The sequence below is a fragment of the Epinephelus lanceolatus genome, chromosome 9, assembly GCF_041903045.1.
Source record: "Epinephelus lanceolatus isolate andai-2023 chromosome 9, ASM4190304v1, whole genome shotgun sequence".
NCBI lineage: Eukaryota > Metazoa > Chordata > Actinopteri > Perciformes > Serranidae > Epinephelus > Epinephelus lanceolatus.
Window position 1 is genome coordinate 34,966,587 of NC_135742.1, and position 19,212 is coordinate 34,985,798.

The following is a 19,212-nucleotide window of genomic DNA, read 5'->3' on the forward strand; positions in this document are numbered from 1 at the left end:
TGCTATTTTATTGCTTTTGTTACTGCAATATTTCAGAATCATATTTTTTCATCAGTCTGACGCATCGGTCAGTGAGGGGGACAGCCAGCAATTAAAAACATATCTACTTTTGGGCACAAATACACATAAAATACTTGCGCTGTAGAGCCCTAAGAAGTCAATAGGATGGTGTCCGCAAATAGGATGGTGTCTGCAACATTAGAAAATTCTGCAGGGGTGTGCCATGAAAAGAGAGTATTGAGTGACACTTTTTTCTGTCGAAATAGAAAATATACTCACCACAGTGACCTTTCTCTCAAACTCTCCAATAGCCTGAAAGCAACTGAAAGAAAGAAAAAACTCACGTCACATTCTTTTTGTTTGTTTTTTAAATCACTGACACATAATGAGCATGATTAAATAGCAAATATTGAGAAAGATAATATTAAATATTTAATATAAAAGGACTTACAGATCTTTGAATACAGACACTACATTTTATTAAAGAGGACACACAACAGCCAGTTAAACTAACACATTAAACGTAAACATTAAGGAGAAAATTGAAGTCTAGTTTCACATTTTTCATTAGTTTTTTAGCTAGGGTGCGGCCATCTTGTCGGTCGACAGTCTATGACGTCACTGGTTGTGCTGGCAGACAGCAACAGACAGTGAAAGTGAAGGACAACTACAGACAGAGACGGTAAAACATGAAACTGTGGAGGTACAGGATTAGAGAAGACACAGGGGAGACCACTCCTGTATTATTACTTCATGTAACAACGAGTTTTACAGTGTTAAAGTCCGTGTACTGTATTGAAAATGTAACATATCGACATTTTCAATTGCCCCACTGGAATACATTGAAACAAGCTTTGGACCTGCAGTCCTTCGCTTTGTCCTGGAGCAATTGCAAATATTGAAAATCCCACCACTCATTTAGATAAAAGTAGATGGGAAAATAGGGTCCAGGGTGCTAAAAACCATACTTCCCATTTAAGGAATGAGCCTCTCTTTGCAACAATCATATTGAATTATCTGACAACTGACACCCTTGAAAAAGGTAGGCTCTCTTTTTCAAGACACCTTATGCACTTTGCAATGGTCATCTCATTATGAACCAAAGCAAAGGTAGCTAGTGTGCACTGCAGCCCACAACACATCAGTTTGGGGTGACTGTGGCCCAGATGGTAACGCAGGTTAGCACCTTGCATGGCAGCTCCCGCCATTGGTGTGTGAGTGTGTGTGTGTGAATTGGTGAATGAGAGGCCATTGTAAAGTGCTTGAATGCCTCAGCTGGTGGAAAAAGCACTATGTAAGTGTAGTCCATTTACTATTTGGCCCATAGGAGTAACATGGGGGTTAAGTGTCATGCTCAAGGACACTGACATGTGGACAACAGAGCTGGGATTTGAACCACTAACCCCTTGGTTGATAAATGACCCGCTCTATGAGTCCGTGAGACAAAGCCAGATTTTTTCATGAATCTTGTTTTGTCGGATTAAGTTTTTTCTCTGCTGTTATAGCCTGGGGGTACCTCTGCAAAATACAGGAGGGTATTCAGTGATTACCCCTTGAGCATTTTCAGGTATTAACCACTGTTCAGAAATTAACCCCTTCATGCCCAACTAAAAATGGTGCACAGAGAGCACACCCCTTGATGTGATTCGGATCCACACCAATAATTGGTTGAAGAATCCAAACCAGTTCCCCTTTTAAGGGGTTCTGCATTGGCCCATGCTACACGCCTCCACCAAGTTTGAAGAAAAAACAATATTTTTTTGTGTAATTCCAGGGGAATTAATCCAACAAAACAATGTTTATCCCTATGTCTTTGGTGAGGGAATTTTTTTTTTCCAAACTCCCTGTAAGTGACATCCAGAAAGAGCATAAGAGTGAGGCTCGTTATTGTCTAATTCGAGGCACTCTGTCAAGGTGAACTTATTAGGTGATGGATCAGAAATGAAGATCAAGCTACTCAAAGCTGTCTTTGGTATTTTATCATTAAAAATCAAAGCGGCACAAGAAGGGGTTGGAGTGATCCAGTGTTTCCCATACATTGACGAGACTATGGCGGCCCGCCATAATTTAATTTCCCCCGCCATAGTCTCCAAAAATCGGCCAGATATAAAATGCCTCTGGTAAATGAAGACCTGGCCCATATTTTTAGCGGAGTGGAGCGCCAAGCCGCTTCTAGGCTGCGGCTAGGAGGGCTGCGGCGCTTCTGGTGGAGCAGCTTATATTGACTTGAATGGCCGCGATTAGCTCCAGCACCCGCGCCTCGGCCAGCTCGCGCACGTGACGGATCCAGTGGGTTGCCATAAATGGGTCTGTCCCAGAGGCATTCAACTACCAGAGGGCTTTTGAATTCTTCTTTTTGAAGCTGTGTAAAATGCTCTGATTCAGGGTGCCGTACTTGCAAATCATGAGGGAGGGAAGCAGTAATTTGTGTCTGTTTGTGTGTAATTAATTTGAGTCTTACCTTTTGTTTTCTTTTCATATTGCGTATTTTGTATTGTTTTGCGTATCTGTAACTGTGTTTGTGAGTGAGAGAGAGTTTTAAAAGAATATTTTGTCTGCACGTGATTTAAAATCATAAAATAGCCCTGCAGAGGCAGATCAGTACGTTAGTCATTTTTCTTTTGATTACTGAAATGTTAAACCACTAATCCTTAGCCATATTTTAAGTGTAACTCTTCACCATAACATACCACTAGTGTTTTTATCAGTAAAAATCAGGGCTGGACTGGCATTTTTGGCCATGGCGGCCCACTATGATTGGTGATATGCCATACATACACACTACGCTGTTACCAAAATTAAAATAAATCGCAGTTGTACCCTACGTGCCTGCATCAAACACTGCCGCCCACTCTCCGGCCGCACTCGCACAATTCTGAAATTCTCTGTAGGCTACTACAAAAGCTTGAAATTAATGTTCAACTCATTGTTTTTTATTGAAAATATGTCACTGTCTTCATTTATTATGTATAATTTCTCTAGCAGCAAACACATTTAAAGGAGACGCTTGTCAAGTCTTTTATACGTGCGCTGTCTGGTGCTGAAATGCCCGCTGCAGCCGCCGCTCCTGCTGACAGCAGAACGGGGGAGAAAAAAAAAAAAGACATTTCTTTGCTCTGTGCTTTCAGAAAACAACCAGGGTTAGAGGAAGAAAGACCAACGGTCCGTACAGCAGTCCCACTGTGTTTGCCAGGGCATACCAGGCTGTGTGATTATGCACAAAGATTGGTTTAAGGGATTGGAGCAATTTCATACAATTTCGGACATTTAACGTGATAAACTAATTTCAATTCAACATGGTCATTTGCTTAGAGGATTCAGCTGAAGCATAATGAGTATTATATGTCATTAAGATGAAGTATTTGCTTGTTTTGTGGTTAATTATGCACATGATCCGTTTGACTCCATCATGCGTCCCTGCAGACATGGGCAAAAGGGTCAATGCGCAGCCTCCGTTTACTTTGCGTCCGTCTCGTTCATTCAAACTTTGTAAACACGGTTGGCATATTCTGCCATCATAACTTGGCTCTCAGAATTCACCAGATTGATGCCTTTAAATCAAATACAAAATACAAAAACAAAGCACGCCCCCGGACCCCCCTAGAAGGTTCGGACCCCCCCCCCCCCCCCCCCCCCCCCCCTCATAGTCTCCAAAAATCCTGTGGGAAACACTGGGTGATCATTCTCATAGCAAACATGATTCCTAACTATAAATAAAAAATATTCCTTAATTTTTATATTTTTAAACCTTTAAGTGCCGTATTTGTTTTGATGCCAAAATTCACATCGTGATCATGAACACAGCAAACACTATACAAAAATTAAAATTAAAGAGTGTAGAAAAAGCACTGAGCACTGTGTCTGTCATTTATATCTTGCATATTTTGTGACTTACCAGTTTTGCTCTCCTCCATGTGCTCTAATGGCACGGTTGCATCCCCTGTCCCTGGCACCAATCAGCCATTTTGGCACTGCTTTTTCCGCATCTTTCCTTGTTATGTCTTTGGTGAGGTAATTTTCTTTTCTTTCAAACTCTCTGTAAGTGACATCCAGAAAGAGCATAAGAGTGAGGCTCGTTATTGTCTAATTCGAGGCACTTTGTCAAGGTGAACTTATCAGGTGATGGATCAGAAATGAAGATCAAGCTACTCAAAGTGGTCTTTGCTATTTTATCATTAAAAGTCATAGCGGCACAAGATTATATTTAGGAGCGAGTGTTAAATGTTCCCAATGCAGTTGCTTTATGACACTGATGATCAATGAACAGTGTGCTCAAAACAACACTGATGTTGTGTTGAGAATAAATAAATAGCATTAGAAATGTTCCGTGCACATATTCACTTCTCAGTAATTAATTAAATGATCTAAGCCACAATGGTGTCAGTTTGTTATTAACTTGGATTTTTAGATATAGACAGAAGACGGGGAAAACAATATAGGAAATGAAATGATGATGTTTATGGAATGTTTATTTGGAGATGGGTAAGTTTATGTTATTTACGCTTCAGACTCCGCCATATTGGACAGCCAGCGCAGTTGTTTCTGCCGTTGCCATGACAACACGCATCCATGAACCGGTGTTTCGGATTTACTCGCAACCCTGTTAACTGGCGACCTTCAGCCAAATGCGTCTGTGGTTGTCGTAGTGACAACAGCTGTTTTCAACCAGGAAGAGAAGACGTAGCTGTCCTCGCGAAGGCCTCTTTATTCAGTTTTTCATAACAATATCAAAACATAGCCGACCTGATCCGTCTTTGGACTCTTGTTGGAGGAACCCAGTCACGGACCGACACTCAGTCGCGGTTTGAATCACACTTGTTATGACGAAATGTTGAAAACAGGAAGAGGCCAAGTTGCTTTTCCTGTAAATTTAACTCCTATCTGGAATAAATTTTCTAAATAGGCATACACAGTTTCGTCTCTGTTGCCTGCCTAAATAAACATGTGCCATATTAAAGAACCATTCAGCCCTGTGAACCGTAAAAAAGAATATTTTCACGGGATTCGAACCCGCTTCATTATGGGAAAATAAATTAAAAGCGCACAATTAACGTGGTGCGCCACTACGACAACATTACCTCACCGACAGATCCATTAAAAATCCGACAACATACAGCCAGCTATGTCTTAAAATTGGGAGGCAGCCAGATCAACTTGTCACCACACTGTCCATGCACTGAGGAACATTTTACAATCTCACTGCTTTCCAATACAAAAACCAGCGGTTTTAAATCCACTTAATTCATAAACCTAACGTTTATTGTTGTGCTACAGGTCGATAAAGCCAATATTCATATACTCACGTGGAAATACTTTGACCAAGACCAAGTGATTCCAAGGGTGCACTGCATGTGACTCCGGGTGAAGTTAGTTTGCCGTTGGATGATAGATAAAATAGAGCATGAAACCCATTTATAAAGAGGTGTGCCTTATTAGGCCCACTTGGCAAAACCATTCTACATTGGTGTGGGGTGTCTGGGTCCAGTAATGGGGGTATGGGGGTATTAGCCATTCTCTTTGTTGCTCACTATTTTCTGCCTATGAGAGGAAATCACTGTTGAACCCAAAATGAATATCCGAATATCCATCGAATATCCAACGTCAAACTAACTTCACCTCGGTACTCTCAAACGCTTTGCAGGAGTTAATGGACTTCAATACCACATATACAGCCTAGTGTCTGTCATATTTCTACACTTTTAATCGCCTTAATGCTACAACATAAATAGATAATTTATCGTAGAGATAAATCTATTATACAGCTGCTGCTTTATTGCTTAATTTAAAATAAAGTATTTCCACGTGAGTATATGAATATTGGCTTTGTCGACCTGCAGCACAACAATAAACGTTAGGTTTATGAATTAAGTGGATTTAAAACCGCTGTTTTTTGTATTGGAAAGCAGTGAGATTGTAAAATGTTCCTCAGTGCATGGACAGTGTGGTGACAAGTTGATCTGGCTGCCTCCCAATTTTAAGACATAGCTGGCTGTATGTTGTCGGATTTTTAATGGATCTGTCGGTGAGGTAATATTGTCGTAATGGCGCACCACATTAATTGTGCGCTTTTAATTTATTTTCCCATAATGAAGCAGGTTCGAATCCCGTGAAAATATTCTTTTTTACGGTTCACAGGGCTGAACGGTTCTTTAATATGGCACATGTTTATTTAGGCAGGCACAAGAGACGAAACTGTATATGCCTATTTAGAAAATTTATTCCAGATAGGAGTTAAATTTACAGGAAAAGCAACTTGGCCTCTTCCTGTTTTCAACATTCCGTCATAACAAGTGTGATTCAAACCGCGACTGAGTGTCGGTCCGTGACTGGGTTCCTCCAACAAGAGTCCAAAGACGGATCAGGTCGGCTATGTTTTGATATTGTTATGAAAAACTGAATAAAGAGGCCTTCGCGAGGACAGCTACGTCTTCTCTTCCTGGTTGAAAACAGCTGTTGTCACTACGACAACCACAGACGCATTCGGCTGAAGGTCGCCAGTTAACAGGGTCGCGAGTAAATCCGAAACACCGGTCACCTGTTAACCCGAAACACCGGCCGGTCACGGCTTTTCACGTCCGAAAACGTCGCAGCAGATTTACAAACAGGCGTTATTTGGATAAGCTAACCGCATATGGGGAATCTACATGGTTGCTTTCTCGCCTGAAAAAATTTTAAATCTTAATAATGTGACTCAACAGTCCCACTGTGAAAATTGCAGCTGCTTGTGAGTCTGCTAGTCTCCACTCTGTTCCCCTACAGAAAAACGCCGTTTTTTCATTTTCGGTTTTCCGTTTTGGTTTCAAGACGGAAAAACGGACCCATTTGCTTATTTTTCTGATTTTGTTTTGAAACGGAATAATAAAAGATCGAACCATACACGGATTAAACATACAGAGTTGCTCACTAACTGTCACGAAGTTAATGTTCGGCGTTATGACGGCATATCTACGTTGCTAACGCATGCATGGCACTGTGTTATAGTATGTGGTGTTCTATGTCTGTGTACATACAGCATAAGAAATCATACTCACTGTGCTATAAAATGCATTACGAATCGTCATGACGTTAGCCAACACGCGAGCCTCCTAGCGGAAACGGAAATACCGTTCGCGGGTAAACAAGAGTTTAGCCAATCACAGACCCCGCTGGTAGACGTTGGGATTATGGGTAATGTAGTACTTCTTCGTGACTACGTGAAAATTAATTGCTGTCAAACCTATATTTGGAAAAAAAACCTCTAGATACGAGCGTCGATCGTCTGACAGTTGTTCTAACATAATTAGTGAGTCTACATTGGCAAGTTAGGACATTACATGTTAAACTCATTTGAGTCATAGCATGCTAGCTAACGGACGCTTAGCCACCTAGCCAAGAACGTAGCTAAAGGGAAAAAAGTAGTTGAACAAACTTTTAGGTTTACACAGTGCTTTTTTCAGTTCTATAGTGTTGTTTGTTAGTCAGGACTTACCTTCGACACTGTTTGGCCCAACTCAAAACTCCTCTTCAACGGTTGAAATATTTTAGGTGCTGATCCTGAGCGGCAACTCCAGAATGAATGAGTCATCGTCGGTTATCGCGAGATTACTTTCTCTCATTTCCATGACAACCCCCGCCACACACACGCGCACACACTGTTTATAAAAAAAATGCACTGGCTATTTTAAAGAGCAGATAGGCTATCTACGGCTGTGGTTCAGTTTATTCAGGTTTTTCTTTTTTATTTTTTTTTTACCTCACATTATAGTGGCTTAAATACCAAAACATTTTGATGACACCTTAAGTGTCAATAATACAGCAGTATATAACAATATTATTTTACCTAAAACAATTAAATTTACATGTCATTTCACAATAGGCTATGGCCCAGTTGGGACCCATCTAGTTCCCATATGTGCTGGCCAACTGGAATGCCCATCTCTCGCCCATGTATATTCTTCTGGGGATGCCCACATGGGGCCCAACACCAACCCACTTAAAAGCCCACTCTGAGTCCATGCCCAGTTAAAGCCCATGTAACCCAAGTAAATCCCATGTGGGCCCCACTTGGACGTGTTGGCTGGGATGTATTTAATGAAATCACTCAACACTGCAATCTACAAACATACTATATATCCTACACAAGGACCCACTAGAAATCACACAGATGTGATTGCCAAAGAAGGCTATAACATCTGTGTTCCTCCATCACATTAGGAACCATTAGAGACCACTACACCCTGTAGTGACCACTGTATAGTGACCATTAGACTGGTATAGAAACACCTGTAGGAACCATTAGACTCCTGTAGGAACAGTGTTGCCAACTTAGCGACTTTGTCGCTATATTTAGCGACTTTTCAGACCCCTCTAGCGACTCTTTTTCAAAAAAGCGACTAGCGACAAATCTAGCGATGATGTTTCTGATGTTATTGAAGATTTCTGGAGACTCTGTTGTGAGAGCACGTATCATTCTTAGTCTTCTCAACGGGCAGCGGATGCTGCCATGGGCTCCTCTCTCGCCCCAAAGCACTCACAGATGGCCCAGTCCTCCCTCCCAGCAGCAGTCAGAGCAGGAGACGTTAACCCCTCCACGTCCAGACTGCAAGTGAATCGCACATGCGCGGAACCGCCGCTGGCTGATCTATCGCTCTGATCCCGACCTGGTTTACAGTCAGGGCGGGATGTAAATGTAAAATTTTCTTTGTCTAATATAAATCACTGAAAAAAGGTTCATTTGTAATTCTAAACATATTCAGGGTGTTTTTTTACTCAGTTTTTGTCTCTCCCACGATATTATTCCTCTCTCCTACAGCAGCCATTACAATTACATGCATATGGACACTTATGCAAATTAGGCGATGACGCCATTTAGCGAGTTCTAGCGACTTTTAGGACAGCCAATAGCTACTTTTCTTACTGAGGAGTTGGCAACAGTGTGTAGGAACCATTAGACTCCTGTAGGAATCATTAGTAGGGACCAGTTAAAGTCCTGTGTATTTGTGTAGGAGATAATAGAATCCCATTAGAAAAACAAACCGAACCATTAGGAAAACGTAAGTAGCCATTAGAAACCATTACAAAACCAGTAGGAACCATTAGAAACCAATAGAATATGCCTAATGGTTTCTCTGACTTTTTTCAGCAGGGTGGGCTGCCTGGCTGTTCTTTTGGGCTCCTAATAAGTGAGCATGGACGGCCCAACCCGACGGACAGGCCGGGCTGGGCCTCGGGCCTCTTCTTTTTTATTTTTTTTTGGCCGGGTTCGGACCGAGAATTAATGCTTGTCACTTGCATTAATTAGTCACTCCTCTCGCTCATAGACGGTAGAAAAATGTGAATGTAACCACGCCGTACCGGGCCGGCCCGCTGACCCACCGGCCCACCGGGAAAACTCCCGGTACTCCCGGTGGCCAGTCTGCCCCTGGACACCGCTCCTCATTCTCAAACATAAATCGCAAATACAAAACAGTCTGTTACACTAGCTTTAGCTTCACGTGTCCTGACAGAAGCCGACACAAGGAGACAGTGAAGTAATTCCCCGTGGCTTAGGCTAGCTTACACAGCTTAGCTAGCTTACACATGAACAACACTAGTTACCCAAATTTCAACCAAACAGGAACATCAAGGGGAACAGTATAGAAATTAATAATATATTAATAACTACAACAATTATTATTATTATTATTATTATTATTATTATAACTTGAATTGAACATCAAGGGGAACAGTATAGAAATTAATAATATAATAATAACAACAACAATTATTATTATAACGGGGCGAAGTAGCCGGTTGATAGTGGAAAACAGCATTCTGGGTTGGTTTTGCTGGTTGCAAATGAGAGTGGAGTAGTGGTGTGTTTTGGCCTGGGAGAGAGCTTCTTTATAGGACCTCACATCCATAGGCCTCAAGGTTGACAGTGAGGCCAGATTTTTTAAAGAACCTCTCCAGTTAGCGCCAGTGGCCTTCAAGGGGTGGAGTTCAGTGGTGAACCAGGGGGCAAGATGGGTATAGAAGACAGTCCTGATTTTGAGGGGGGCAAGAGAGTCAAGCCAGCAGGATAAGGCGGAGTGGCAGTGAGCAGCCAGCCCATCAAAAAGGGTGTTGGAATGAGCAGAGGCCAGGTGGGTTGTTATGAAATTGGTTAGGGCTGGTGTACTCACTGTCTTGATGTTCCTGTATGTGATGGTCCATTTTGTGAGCTGCCAGGGCAGGGAGACAAGAACAGTGAAGAGGATTGCATGGTGGTCAGACAGAGCAAGGTCCAAGCACTGAAGATGGGATGGGATTGTGCCAATGGAGTTCACAAGGTCCAGTGTGTGGCCTTTGGTGTGGGTGCACCCTTTAACATGCTGTGTGATACTGAAGCAGTCCAGTAGGCTAGTGAAAGGAATTCAGTGGCGAACAAGCAGTTGGTATTGTCCACATGACCCCCAATAATCATTATGTCAACATTTTGGGAATGTTATGATAAAGAAAATATTTTTTAAAAAGTCTTGATAACAGACTGTTGCCATGTAACAGATTATTGCAAACAGTTCTGTGTCCATACGAACAAATGCAATTATTTTCATTCAGAGCAGTAATAAACTTATTTTTAATTCAATAAAATCATATGAAAAATGTAATAAGCAGGATAATACAGTCAGTTGATTATTATTGCAGAAAACCTCTTCAAGGGGTATTTGTATCAGGATACTGATCATCCTGTCAGGATTTTTATCCTCAAGAATGACCACCTCGCTGTGCATTATCCATTACATGGCAACCTGTCCATTGAAGCTAAAACACAAAACATGACCAGAGGGCTGGCAAAAATATTGTCGTGCTGCCCCCATCCTCCCTCGTTCATTACAGCTGATGCATTGAGTAGAAGTTACATGTTGCCTGTAACTGTATACTGAATAGGTAACAATTCTCTTTTATTCCTTTTTCAATCAAACTGCTACATAGCCAGCAATGATGACGTGTGTGAGGAGGAGGGGCAGAGGAATTAATAGAATAGAATAGAATTTATTGATCCTCGAAGGGAGATTAAATTGCTTTGTAGCGCAACACAACAAACTATGTATTCTGATGGCAGTTTATATGAAACATTTCCAGAATCTCAGTTCTGCAACGTAGCTGGATCAGTCGATCTCTGCCTCATCCCTTCCATTCCACCGTCGCTATGAAGATGGTTTCTAACTTCCATTGTGTGTGCATTGCTTCACCACAGCCTCCAATGAGTCTAATCTGATTCCTATCACAAAGCCATCTCTTTTCACCAGTCTGTCAAGCTGTCCTTCATCTTTCTGTTTTATGTTGCCTTCCTAGCAGACGGCAGCATAGAACAGTACACTTGCCACTACAGATTGGTAAAAACATCTGCAGCATATTTTTGCAGATGTCTGGATCTGAGCCTCCATAAGAAAAAGAGCTGCTCTGTCCCTTTCTGTAGAGTGTATCTATGTTAGGGGACAAGTACAACTTGTTGTCCAGGTGAACTCCCAGATATTTGTAGGTTAGCATTACCTCAATGTCCACCCCATGGATGTTCACTGGCTGGTCCAGGAGCTTGGACTTTTGGAAATCCACTATCATTTCCTTTATCTTTGTGGTGTTCAGTTGGAGGCAATTGTAAATATGATTAGTTTTTGGGTGACCCTGCAGTTTATGTCATTTGGAGTTATTCTGTGTATGCCTGACCTCTCTTGGATGCCCATGATGAATTTCTCCTGACAGAGTCAATAAATACGAATCAATCAATCAATCAATGGGGATCTCAGGAGAACATTATAAAATTCACACACACAAATCATTTGTGCAACGTTTTTAGAACTATCCAGAATTCAACCAAATGGGAACCTCAGGGAAACATTATAAAATTACTCTCAAAAAACGTTACAAGCATCTGGTTATTAGAATGTTTTAGGAATGTTACATCAAAAACCAAATATGTGTAGAACTTTCTTAGAACATTGTGGGAAGGTTACCCAAAATGCAACCAAACAAGAACCTTAGGGGAACATTCTAAAAATTACGCCAAAAAAAGGTTACAGGCATCTGGTTATTAGAACGTTTTAGGAATGTTACATTATATGTAGAACTTTCTTAGAACGTTGTGGGAAGGTTACCCAAAATGCAACCAAACGAGAACCTTAGGGGAACATTCTAAAAATTACTCCAAAAAAACGTTACAGGCATCTGGTTATTAGAACGTTTTAGGAATGTTACATTATATGTAGAACTTTCTTAGAACGTTGTGGGAAGGTTACCCAAAATGCAACCAAACGAGAACCTTAGGGGAACATTCTAAAAATTACTCCAAAAAAACGTTACAGGCATCTGGTTATTAGAACGTTTTAGGAATGTTACATTATATGTAGAACTTTCTTGGAACGTTGTGGGAAGGTTACCCAAAGTGCAACTAAATGGGAACCTTAGGGGAACATTCTAAAGGTTACTTTAAAAAATACGTTATTTCATCTGGTTATTAGAATGTTTTGTGAATGTTACATTAAACACAAACATTTATACAACATTCTTAAAATGTTCTTTAGGGAACGTTCAGTAGAAAACTTGTAGGGAACATTCTGGGAATGTTACCGGAACATTATGTGTTCTGCTTAATTCAATTTATTCAGCTCAGTCCAAATGTATTCACTCAGTCCAAGTCTATTCTCTTTCCTTGCTGCTGACTTGCTCCTGCACCGACAGTCAATTCCCACAAGGGGCCACTACTGAGATTTGGCCTTGTACTCACCGGGGCTGGGGATGGAGACGGGCTTATCGAACTTGGCTTTTCCCCGGCTGAACCTTTCCAGCATGAGGTCCTGTGACAGGGAGGAGGTGGACCTGGGAGGGGGAAGGGCAGAGAGCAGAGCGGAAGATTAATCATGGTCACACTGAGTGCTACAGACAACACTGGATTCAGTATGCGTATGTGCAATCTGTTGTGTAACAAAAATAATTATAACAATACTCCAAATGACGTAAATCTATAGAAAACACACTTTTAAAAGCTCGCATTTTCGCAAGAAATAAGCTCCAAATGTCCTTATAGGAGCAGTGTGTAGCATCTAGCGGTGAGGACTGCAGATTGCAACCAGCTGAAACTTCTCCCATGTGCAAAGCCTGAACTCCAAGTGTTCATTGTTCAGGAGTTGTTGTTTTTTTTTTTTACGGGAGCTGAAATATCCGCGGATGTATCTGCCTCTTCAAAACAAAAGGTGAGGTGATTTAAACCAGTAAAAACACTAAATAAAGCAATGTCAGGTTACAAATCAATGTTTTTGCTAAGCTGTTTGTCTGGTCCCAGCCCGGCACCTACTGATGTGTGCTCCCCTTTTTTCTCTGATTAATTATGATCCAGATGTTCAGGAGGTTTTTACCGGGAGACGAATTATCTGAATAAGTCTCTTCCTCTCCCAAACAAACAACTCCAGTGATTTAAACTGGTAAAATACTGAATGAAGCCCTTCCATGTTAAAAATCACTGTTTTCCCCATGCTGTTTGGCTCATCGTGGAGGGGCTGCCAACTGTCGTGGCTGGCGCAAAAACCCAAGTGGCTCTATCTACAGTCAGTGTTTGGTTTGTCTGTTCTGGGCTACTGTGGAAACATTGCGGTGTAACATGGTGGACTCCATTAGATGTAGACCTGCTTACTATGTAGATATAAACAGCTCATTCTAAGGTAACAAAATCACAACGATTCTTATATTAGGCTGATTATACACTAAAGAAAAGACACTTATAATCTATTTCTGCCAATATATCCCCCTAAATCCTACACACTGGACCTTAAAATAGACAAATACAATATATTAGGCTTTTATTAAAACATTGTTATGATGAATGTAATCCAGCTCTGACCACAGCTTGTCAGTATAGTCTTAGTGCAATGTTTGTCCCACAAAGGAAATCACAGCATGTAAAGCAGGAGGATTTGACTCAACCGCTTCAGGGTGAAAGTCTGCAAAACCTGCAATGAAACTTGCCTCACTCTCCTGTAAGGAGCTGCTAATATCCAGCTGAAAGACTTTCATTAGTGTAGTGTCAATATAGAGTTAACATAATATCTATATACTTCCAGAGGCTTTGACAACAGTTACAATTGGCTTTTAAAATATCAATACCAAGCCTATTCTATTATTTATATTTAGTTTATCGTATGAATCCATGGGAGCACATAGGTCTTACCCGCGATGGAGGTCGATGCGGACGCAGGCCCGACCCTCGCTGTCCCAAGCGCAGTAAGGATCCCTGGCGAGCAGACAATCTGGCTGAGACTGATAGCGGCTGCAGTTGGCCAAAGGCAGCTGGAGAACCTCCGAACGAGAGCCGATGTACAAGTACTTCTGCAGACAAATAGCGAGAGAAGAAGAAGAAGAAGCAGAGATAAAGAGGAAGACAAAAAACAGATCCAGCCATCACCCAGAGACAGAAACCAGAGAGAGATGAAAAACAAGGAGAAAGATAAACAGAGAGAGAGAGGGAGAGTGACTCAGTTAGGGGTTATAGGAGATAATGGGATAATCACTCTCAATTACAATAACATTCACCCCCCTGACCCTCTACCAATCCAATCTGGATTGCGCTCTTTTCGCGAAAGCTGTTATAAAATGTCTGGTCGCGGCTAAGCCAGCATTAATGAGATAAGCAGCGAGCTTTGGGGTAGGGAACGCCTCGTCAAAACTGCATCGATCGGCGGACGCGAGCCACAGGGACACAGCCGGTGTCAACACGCAGACTCAGTTGACAGGGCAGGGACACTGAGAAAACAACAGGGGCAGAGGTTCAATACCCTGCAGAGGTGACGGACTGTAATTACTGTTATTGTGAGGCGGGTTTTGGATTCATAAGGCAACACTTGATCTGAAAAAGGGCAGTGTTGATAAAAACATCTGCTGAGTGGCAGCGGGCCAGTGGCCCCGTGCTGACTGCCTGTCTGCTGTCAGTGAATCTATGATTGTAACTGTCTGGCAAAAAGGGTATTAACAGATCAGCAGAAGACAAAGTCCCACTGCTATCTTTGAATACCAATGATGCAACAGCACAGCAACCAAATGGAACCCCGAAACTATACTTTCAAGGGATATGATCAAAAGAAGTACAGGACCATGCTGGTTGTACCAAGAAAAACAAAAGAACTTTAAGTAACTTTTCCCCCTGAGAGACCATTAAGACTTCTCATCTCTCAGACAATACATCTAGGAGTCCATGACGATAACATGCACATGGCTATGCTTTACTGAGTCGGAGCTGCTGGAAGCTCAAACAATCAAAAAAAAAAAAAAGAAAAAGAAAAACCGGACGAGCTGCTTTCTTGTTATTAAAATCTCCCTTGCCTCAGTTTGTTGTATTGAATCTAGTCTTTGAACATGTTCTTGACAAAAATTTATCCAAACAGAGATGAATCAACTGAAATGCCAACACAAGATTTAAAGCATTCTGAGACGTTCCTTTTTGTCTTGGAAATATCAGACTAAACTAAATGGAAGCGACATATCTAAAAGGGGCCATGCAGTGATTTGAACCCCCTCCACCCACACATCAGAATTGAAAGGCTACATCCGACAATTTCTATAGCTTTCTGAAACAACACTGCACTACTTATCCTCGCTTTACGCTGTGGTTGGTCAGCTGTGAAGAGGTGAGAAAGCCAGCAGGATTTAAACTTCTCTATGTCTATCACTTTTTATGTGTCAACACTTTGCTCGCCCTCCTCATATTCAAACAATCATCGTCTTTGTGACTGCCAGCTTTTTAATTTATTTTTTGGTGGGGCTTTTTATGCCTCTATCAGATAGCGATAGAAGAGAGAGATGACAGAAAATGAGGAAGAGAGAATGGCAACAAAGGTCCTGGGCTGGATTTGAATCCGGCGCATTGCAGTTCATGATTGATATCTCAACCCCTAAACCAGTGATACTCAACTTACAGCCCGCATAGGGTGCCACGTGGCCCGCCAACCAATTTTCTAATTCACGGTAAAAATAAATTGATTTACACAGAGAATGTGCTGTGAATGTAAACAGGATGACAGAGTGCATAAAAAAGCATCAAAATAGAGCTTGTTCATCAACAAAATGTGCCCCCCCTGCCCCCAATGTCCTCAAATCCTAGAAACACCCCTACGTACACTTGACCTGTGAGGAGCTGTTTCAACTGGATTTGCCTCTTGGCAAAGATGAGTGAGGACAGCTAACACTGAAAGGCAATTTATCTATTATATATACTGATAAATATTTCTGTTTGTTTATAATGTCTTGTCATTTTGCATACGTGGCCCCCGGGCAAAGCAAGTTGAATATCCCTGCCTGAAACCAACAGGGTGCCTTGATGGCTAGTTCATCACTGTTTATCATTATTTGAGTATGGCAGTGCTATGAATAATTTTCAGGCCCCCAGGAGGTGTGCCAGGCTTTGAAGCTAATTTTTGCAGTGGCTAGACAGTAGAATTATCACTTTAAAGTCCGTCACGTGATGCCATTGGGCACACAAAGACTTTTGTTATTTACATTGATTCACACTGTGAAAGAGTCGTCTGTAAATCAGTGGATACATTTATTTGAGTGTCACAACACCCGTGAAATGACTCATTTCACTATCAGGATTCGATCCATTTGCTGCTATCACATTTGGAAAATCTAGAAGAGCCACAGGATTAAATCATTTTATTCTCATTTAAGTCAGCAGATGGCTAAAACGGAAGTGGCTGGCTCGGCTGGTTTAAGTGTCTTGTGCACTTGCTCTAAGGACCCAATCATGTGGAAGCTGCGCTGATAATCAAGGTAATTTTATACATGTCACTGGAACGTTTTTTGCTTCATGTGCCACTGAGCAACTTTCATAGAAATGAACGGGGTCTCCAATGCTGTATCCAAGTCTCTTTATACATCCATGAAATTTTTGCCTTCCAACTTGTTTTTCTTACTAGTTTGGGTTAAGCTCCAAAAATGGCATCTTTTCTTAAGACTCTCCCTGTCTGGAAAATTCCCACATTTTCAGACTCAATGCCCTCAGTTTGTTATGCAGCCTTTCCATCAAAAATGTTGAGCTAACCCTGGTGACATCATCAGGGGATATTTCCTTAGACATTATACAATTGTTTTCATATTCTGAGTCTCTATGATTTGTGTAAAAGTGTAGTGCCTATGTAAAATTGCTGCTAATGCCCTATTCATGGACTAACTGACAGACATCATTTCCCCTTTTCCTTACCTTGGAGTGGGAGATAGTCAGGCTGTCCACTGGCTGGGGTGTCTCAAACAGCTGGATCTCCTCTATCACGTGGGCCTCGGTGCCCAGGATCACCACTCTCTGCAGCCAGCCCTCCGCTGCGGCACACAGGAGAGGAAAAGAAGAGGATACGGCTCACTTCACTTCTGTTCAGCCAAACTTTCAATTCAAGTTCACTTCAGTGCAATAGACTTTTTTTCCCCCCACAGGGCAATTTTCCATGGCATGCATAAAAACACATATTTTTCAAACAGGTAGCTTCGGCACTCGGCTGAATCCTCGAGACAAAATAGCCAATAAACACACACCTTTGCCAACGGAACAGCTCATTTAAATATTACTGATATGATATTAAACAATATTTACACACACACACCTGTGACTGCACACCAGTTCATTTGAATAATAGAGATGTGATTTAATAAATTTGCCCATAAACCTGTGACTGCACACCAGTCAATTTAAATATTAATGATGTGCAAACAAACACCTGTGACTGCACAGTATTTCACTTAAATATTAACGATATACTACCAAATTCACAAAGACACACCTGTGACTGCATAGAAGTTCATTAAAATATTAATGGTGAGATATTATGACATACAAACACACTCCTTTGATGTCATCGCAATGGATTTAAATATTGAAGCACAAGCTGAAAATCATCAGGATGATCTTTTATTAATTACATTAAATGCTTGTATGTAAAATGTTGGCATTTTTATGATGTAAAACTGCCTGACGTGAAAAAGGTCTATTAAAGACAATGAGAAAGCAGTCTTCACAGTAAAAGTACGCTTGCGGTTACATGCATGACAACAAATGCACATCGCTACAGTGTCATCAAGTTGTCTGCAACTTTCATCAACTTCGATTTGTGAAACTTTAACGCCAGCTGCACTAAAATTTCATGCTACTCTGCAGCTGAGAAAGACAGGAAATGAAAACGAAAACCTCTCCTGCCAGAATGTCCAGCTCAGCAAGAAACGATCTAAAGGTGAATTTGAAAGAGTTGAGATGCTGTTCCCAGCCTTTAAAGACCTTGGGTAAAGGTAATATTATCAGAGACACTTGGAGACTTTTTCAAGTGGCGTGTGGGGAGCTGATGCTGGAAGAGGAAGGAAGAGCAGATCCTGCACTCCTTTCATGTAGGGCATTGTGAGCGAGTTTAGATCCCCTGCGATGACGTTTCAGGCACAGCTGGTGGGGTGACCTTGATGTGTGCGTGTGTGTGTGTGTGTGTGTGCGTGTGTGTCTATATCTATGGGATGGAGCAGTGTAACGTGCTGACATGTGCTTTCTTGTGTGGCCCTCTCGATTAAGAGACTGTCACAGATAATAGCCAACGGGAGGCTTGAGGGAAATACATGTACACACACACAAACACACAGACACACACACCTACACTTACACACACACACACACACACACACACACACACATGCAGGCATAGTAAGCAGCAGGCATATCATCACACTCGCCTCTCGCGGCGTCAGGGACCAGTGTCGGCTAATCCCTCAATCCTGTAGCCTGGTTTTTCTGAAAAACCGTCTTGACATGCGCTCCCTCTCTCTCTCTCTTTTTTTCACATCAGCTGTCGCTATGCTGCAGCTAATAGCTAATCAAGCCCGCAGCCCAATTGGCACTATGAGCGCACGTCTGCCAAGGGCCCTGTTGAGTTTGTGCTGTGAAGCACGACAAGCGGGGATGACTGCACTTGGCTCAGAAAGTGTGCGCGTGTGTATCTCTGTGTGTTTGTGTATATCAATTTGTGAGTGTGTTACCAATGTGTGTGTGTCCATGTGTGTGTCCGGGCTCAGCCTCCCTGCTTGCCAGCAGAGAAGCCCTGAGTCCGCTGTCGTCGCACTGTCAGTTGCCACAGTCACTATCCACAGTCACTCTGTCGCTGCAGTGATCTGAATGGTAAGTAGTTGAGTCTCTCTCCATTCATGAGATGGGCTGCATTCAAATTCCCACTGCCTGGAATCCACTGTCAGATCTGTGTT

At 41.9% G+C, this 19,212-nt stretch overlaps 1 protein-coding gene across 2 annotated transcripts in view; it reads right to left on the reverse strand.

Moving 5' to 3' along the window:
* sema4c (sema domain, immunoglobulin domain (Ig), transmembrane domain (TM) and short cytoplasmic domain, (semaphorin) 4C) overlaps positions 1–19,212 on the reverse strand; it is a 139,845-nt gene that overhangs the window by 13,403 nt on the left and 107,230 nt on the right. Inside the window, exons 13-15 of one of the 2 annotated variants that reach the window (XM_078170899.1) lie at positions 17,186–17,301; positions 14,162–14,316; positions 12,725–12,816 (exon numbers count right to left, since the gene is read on the reverse strand). In XM_078170899.1, coding sequence (XP_078027025.1) covers positions 12,725–12,816; positions 14,162–14,316; positions 17,186–17,301 — 363 coding nt within the window. Of the gene's footprint in view, positions 1–12,724; positions 12,817–14,161; positions 14,320–17,185; positions 17,302–19,212 lie in introns of both variants that reach the window. The other variant, XM_033620314.2, reaches the window with a different exon arrangement.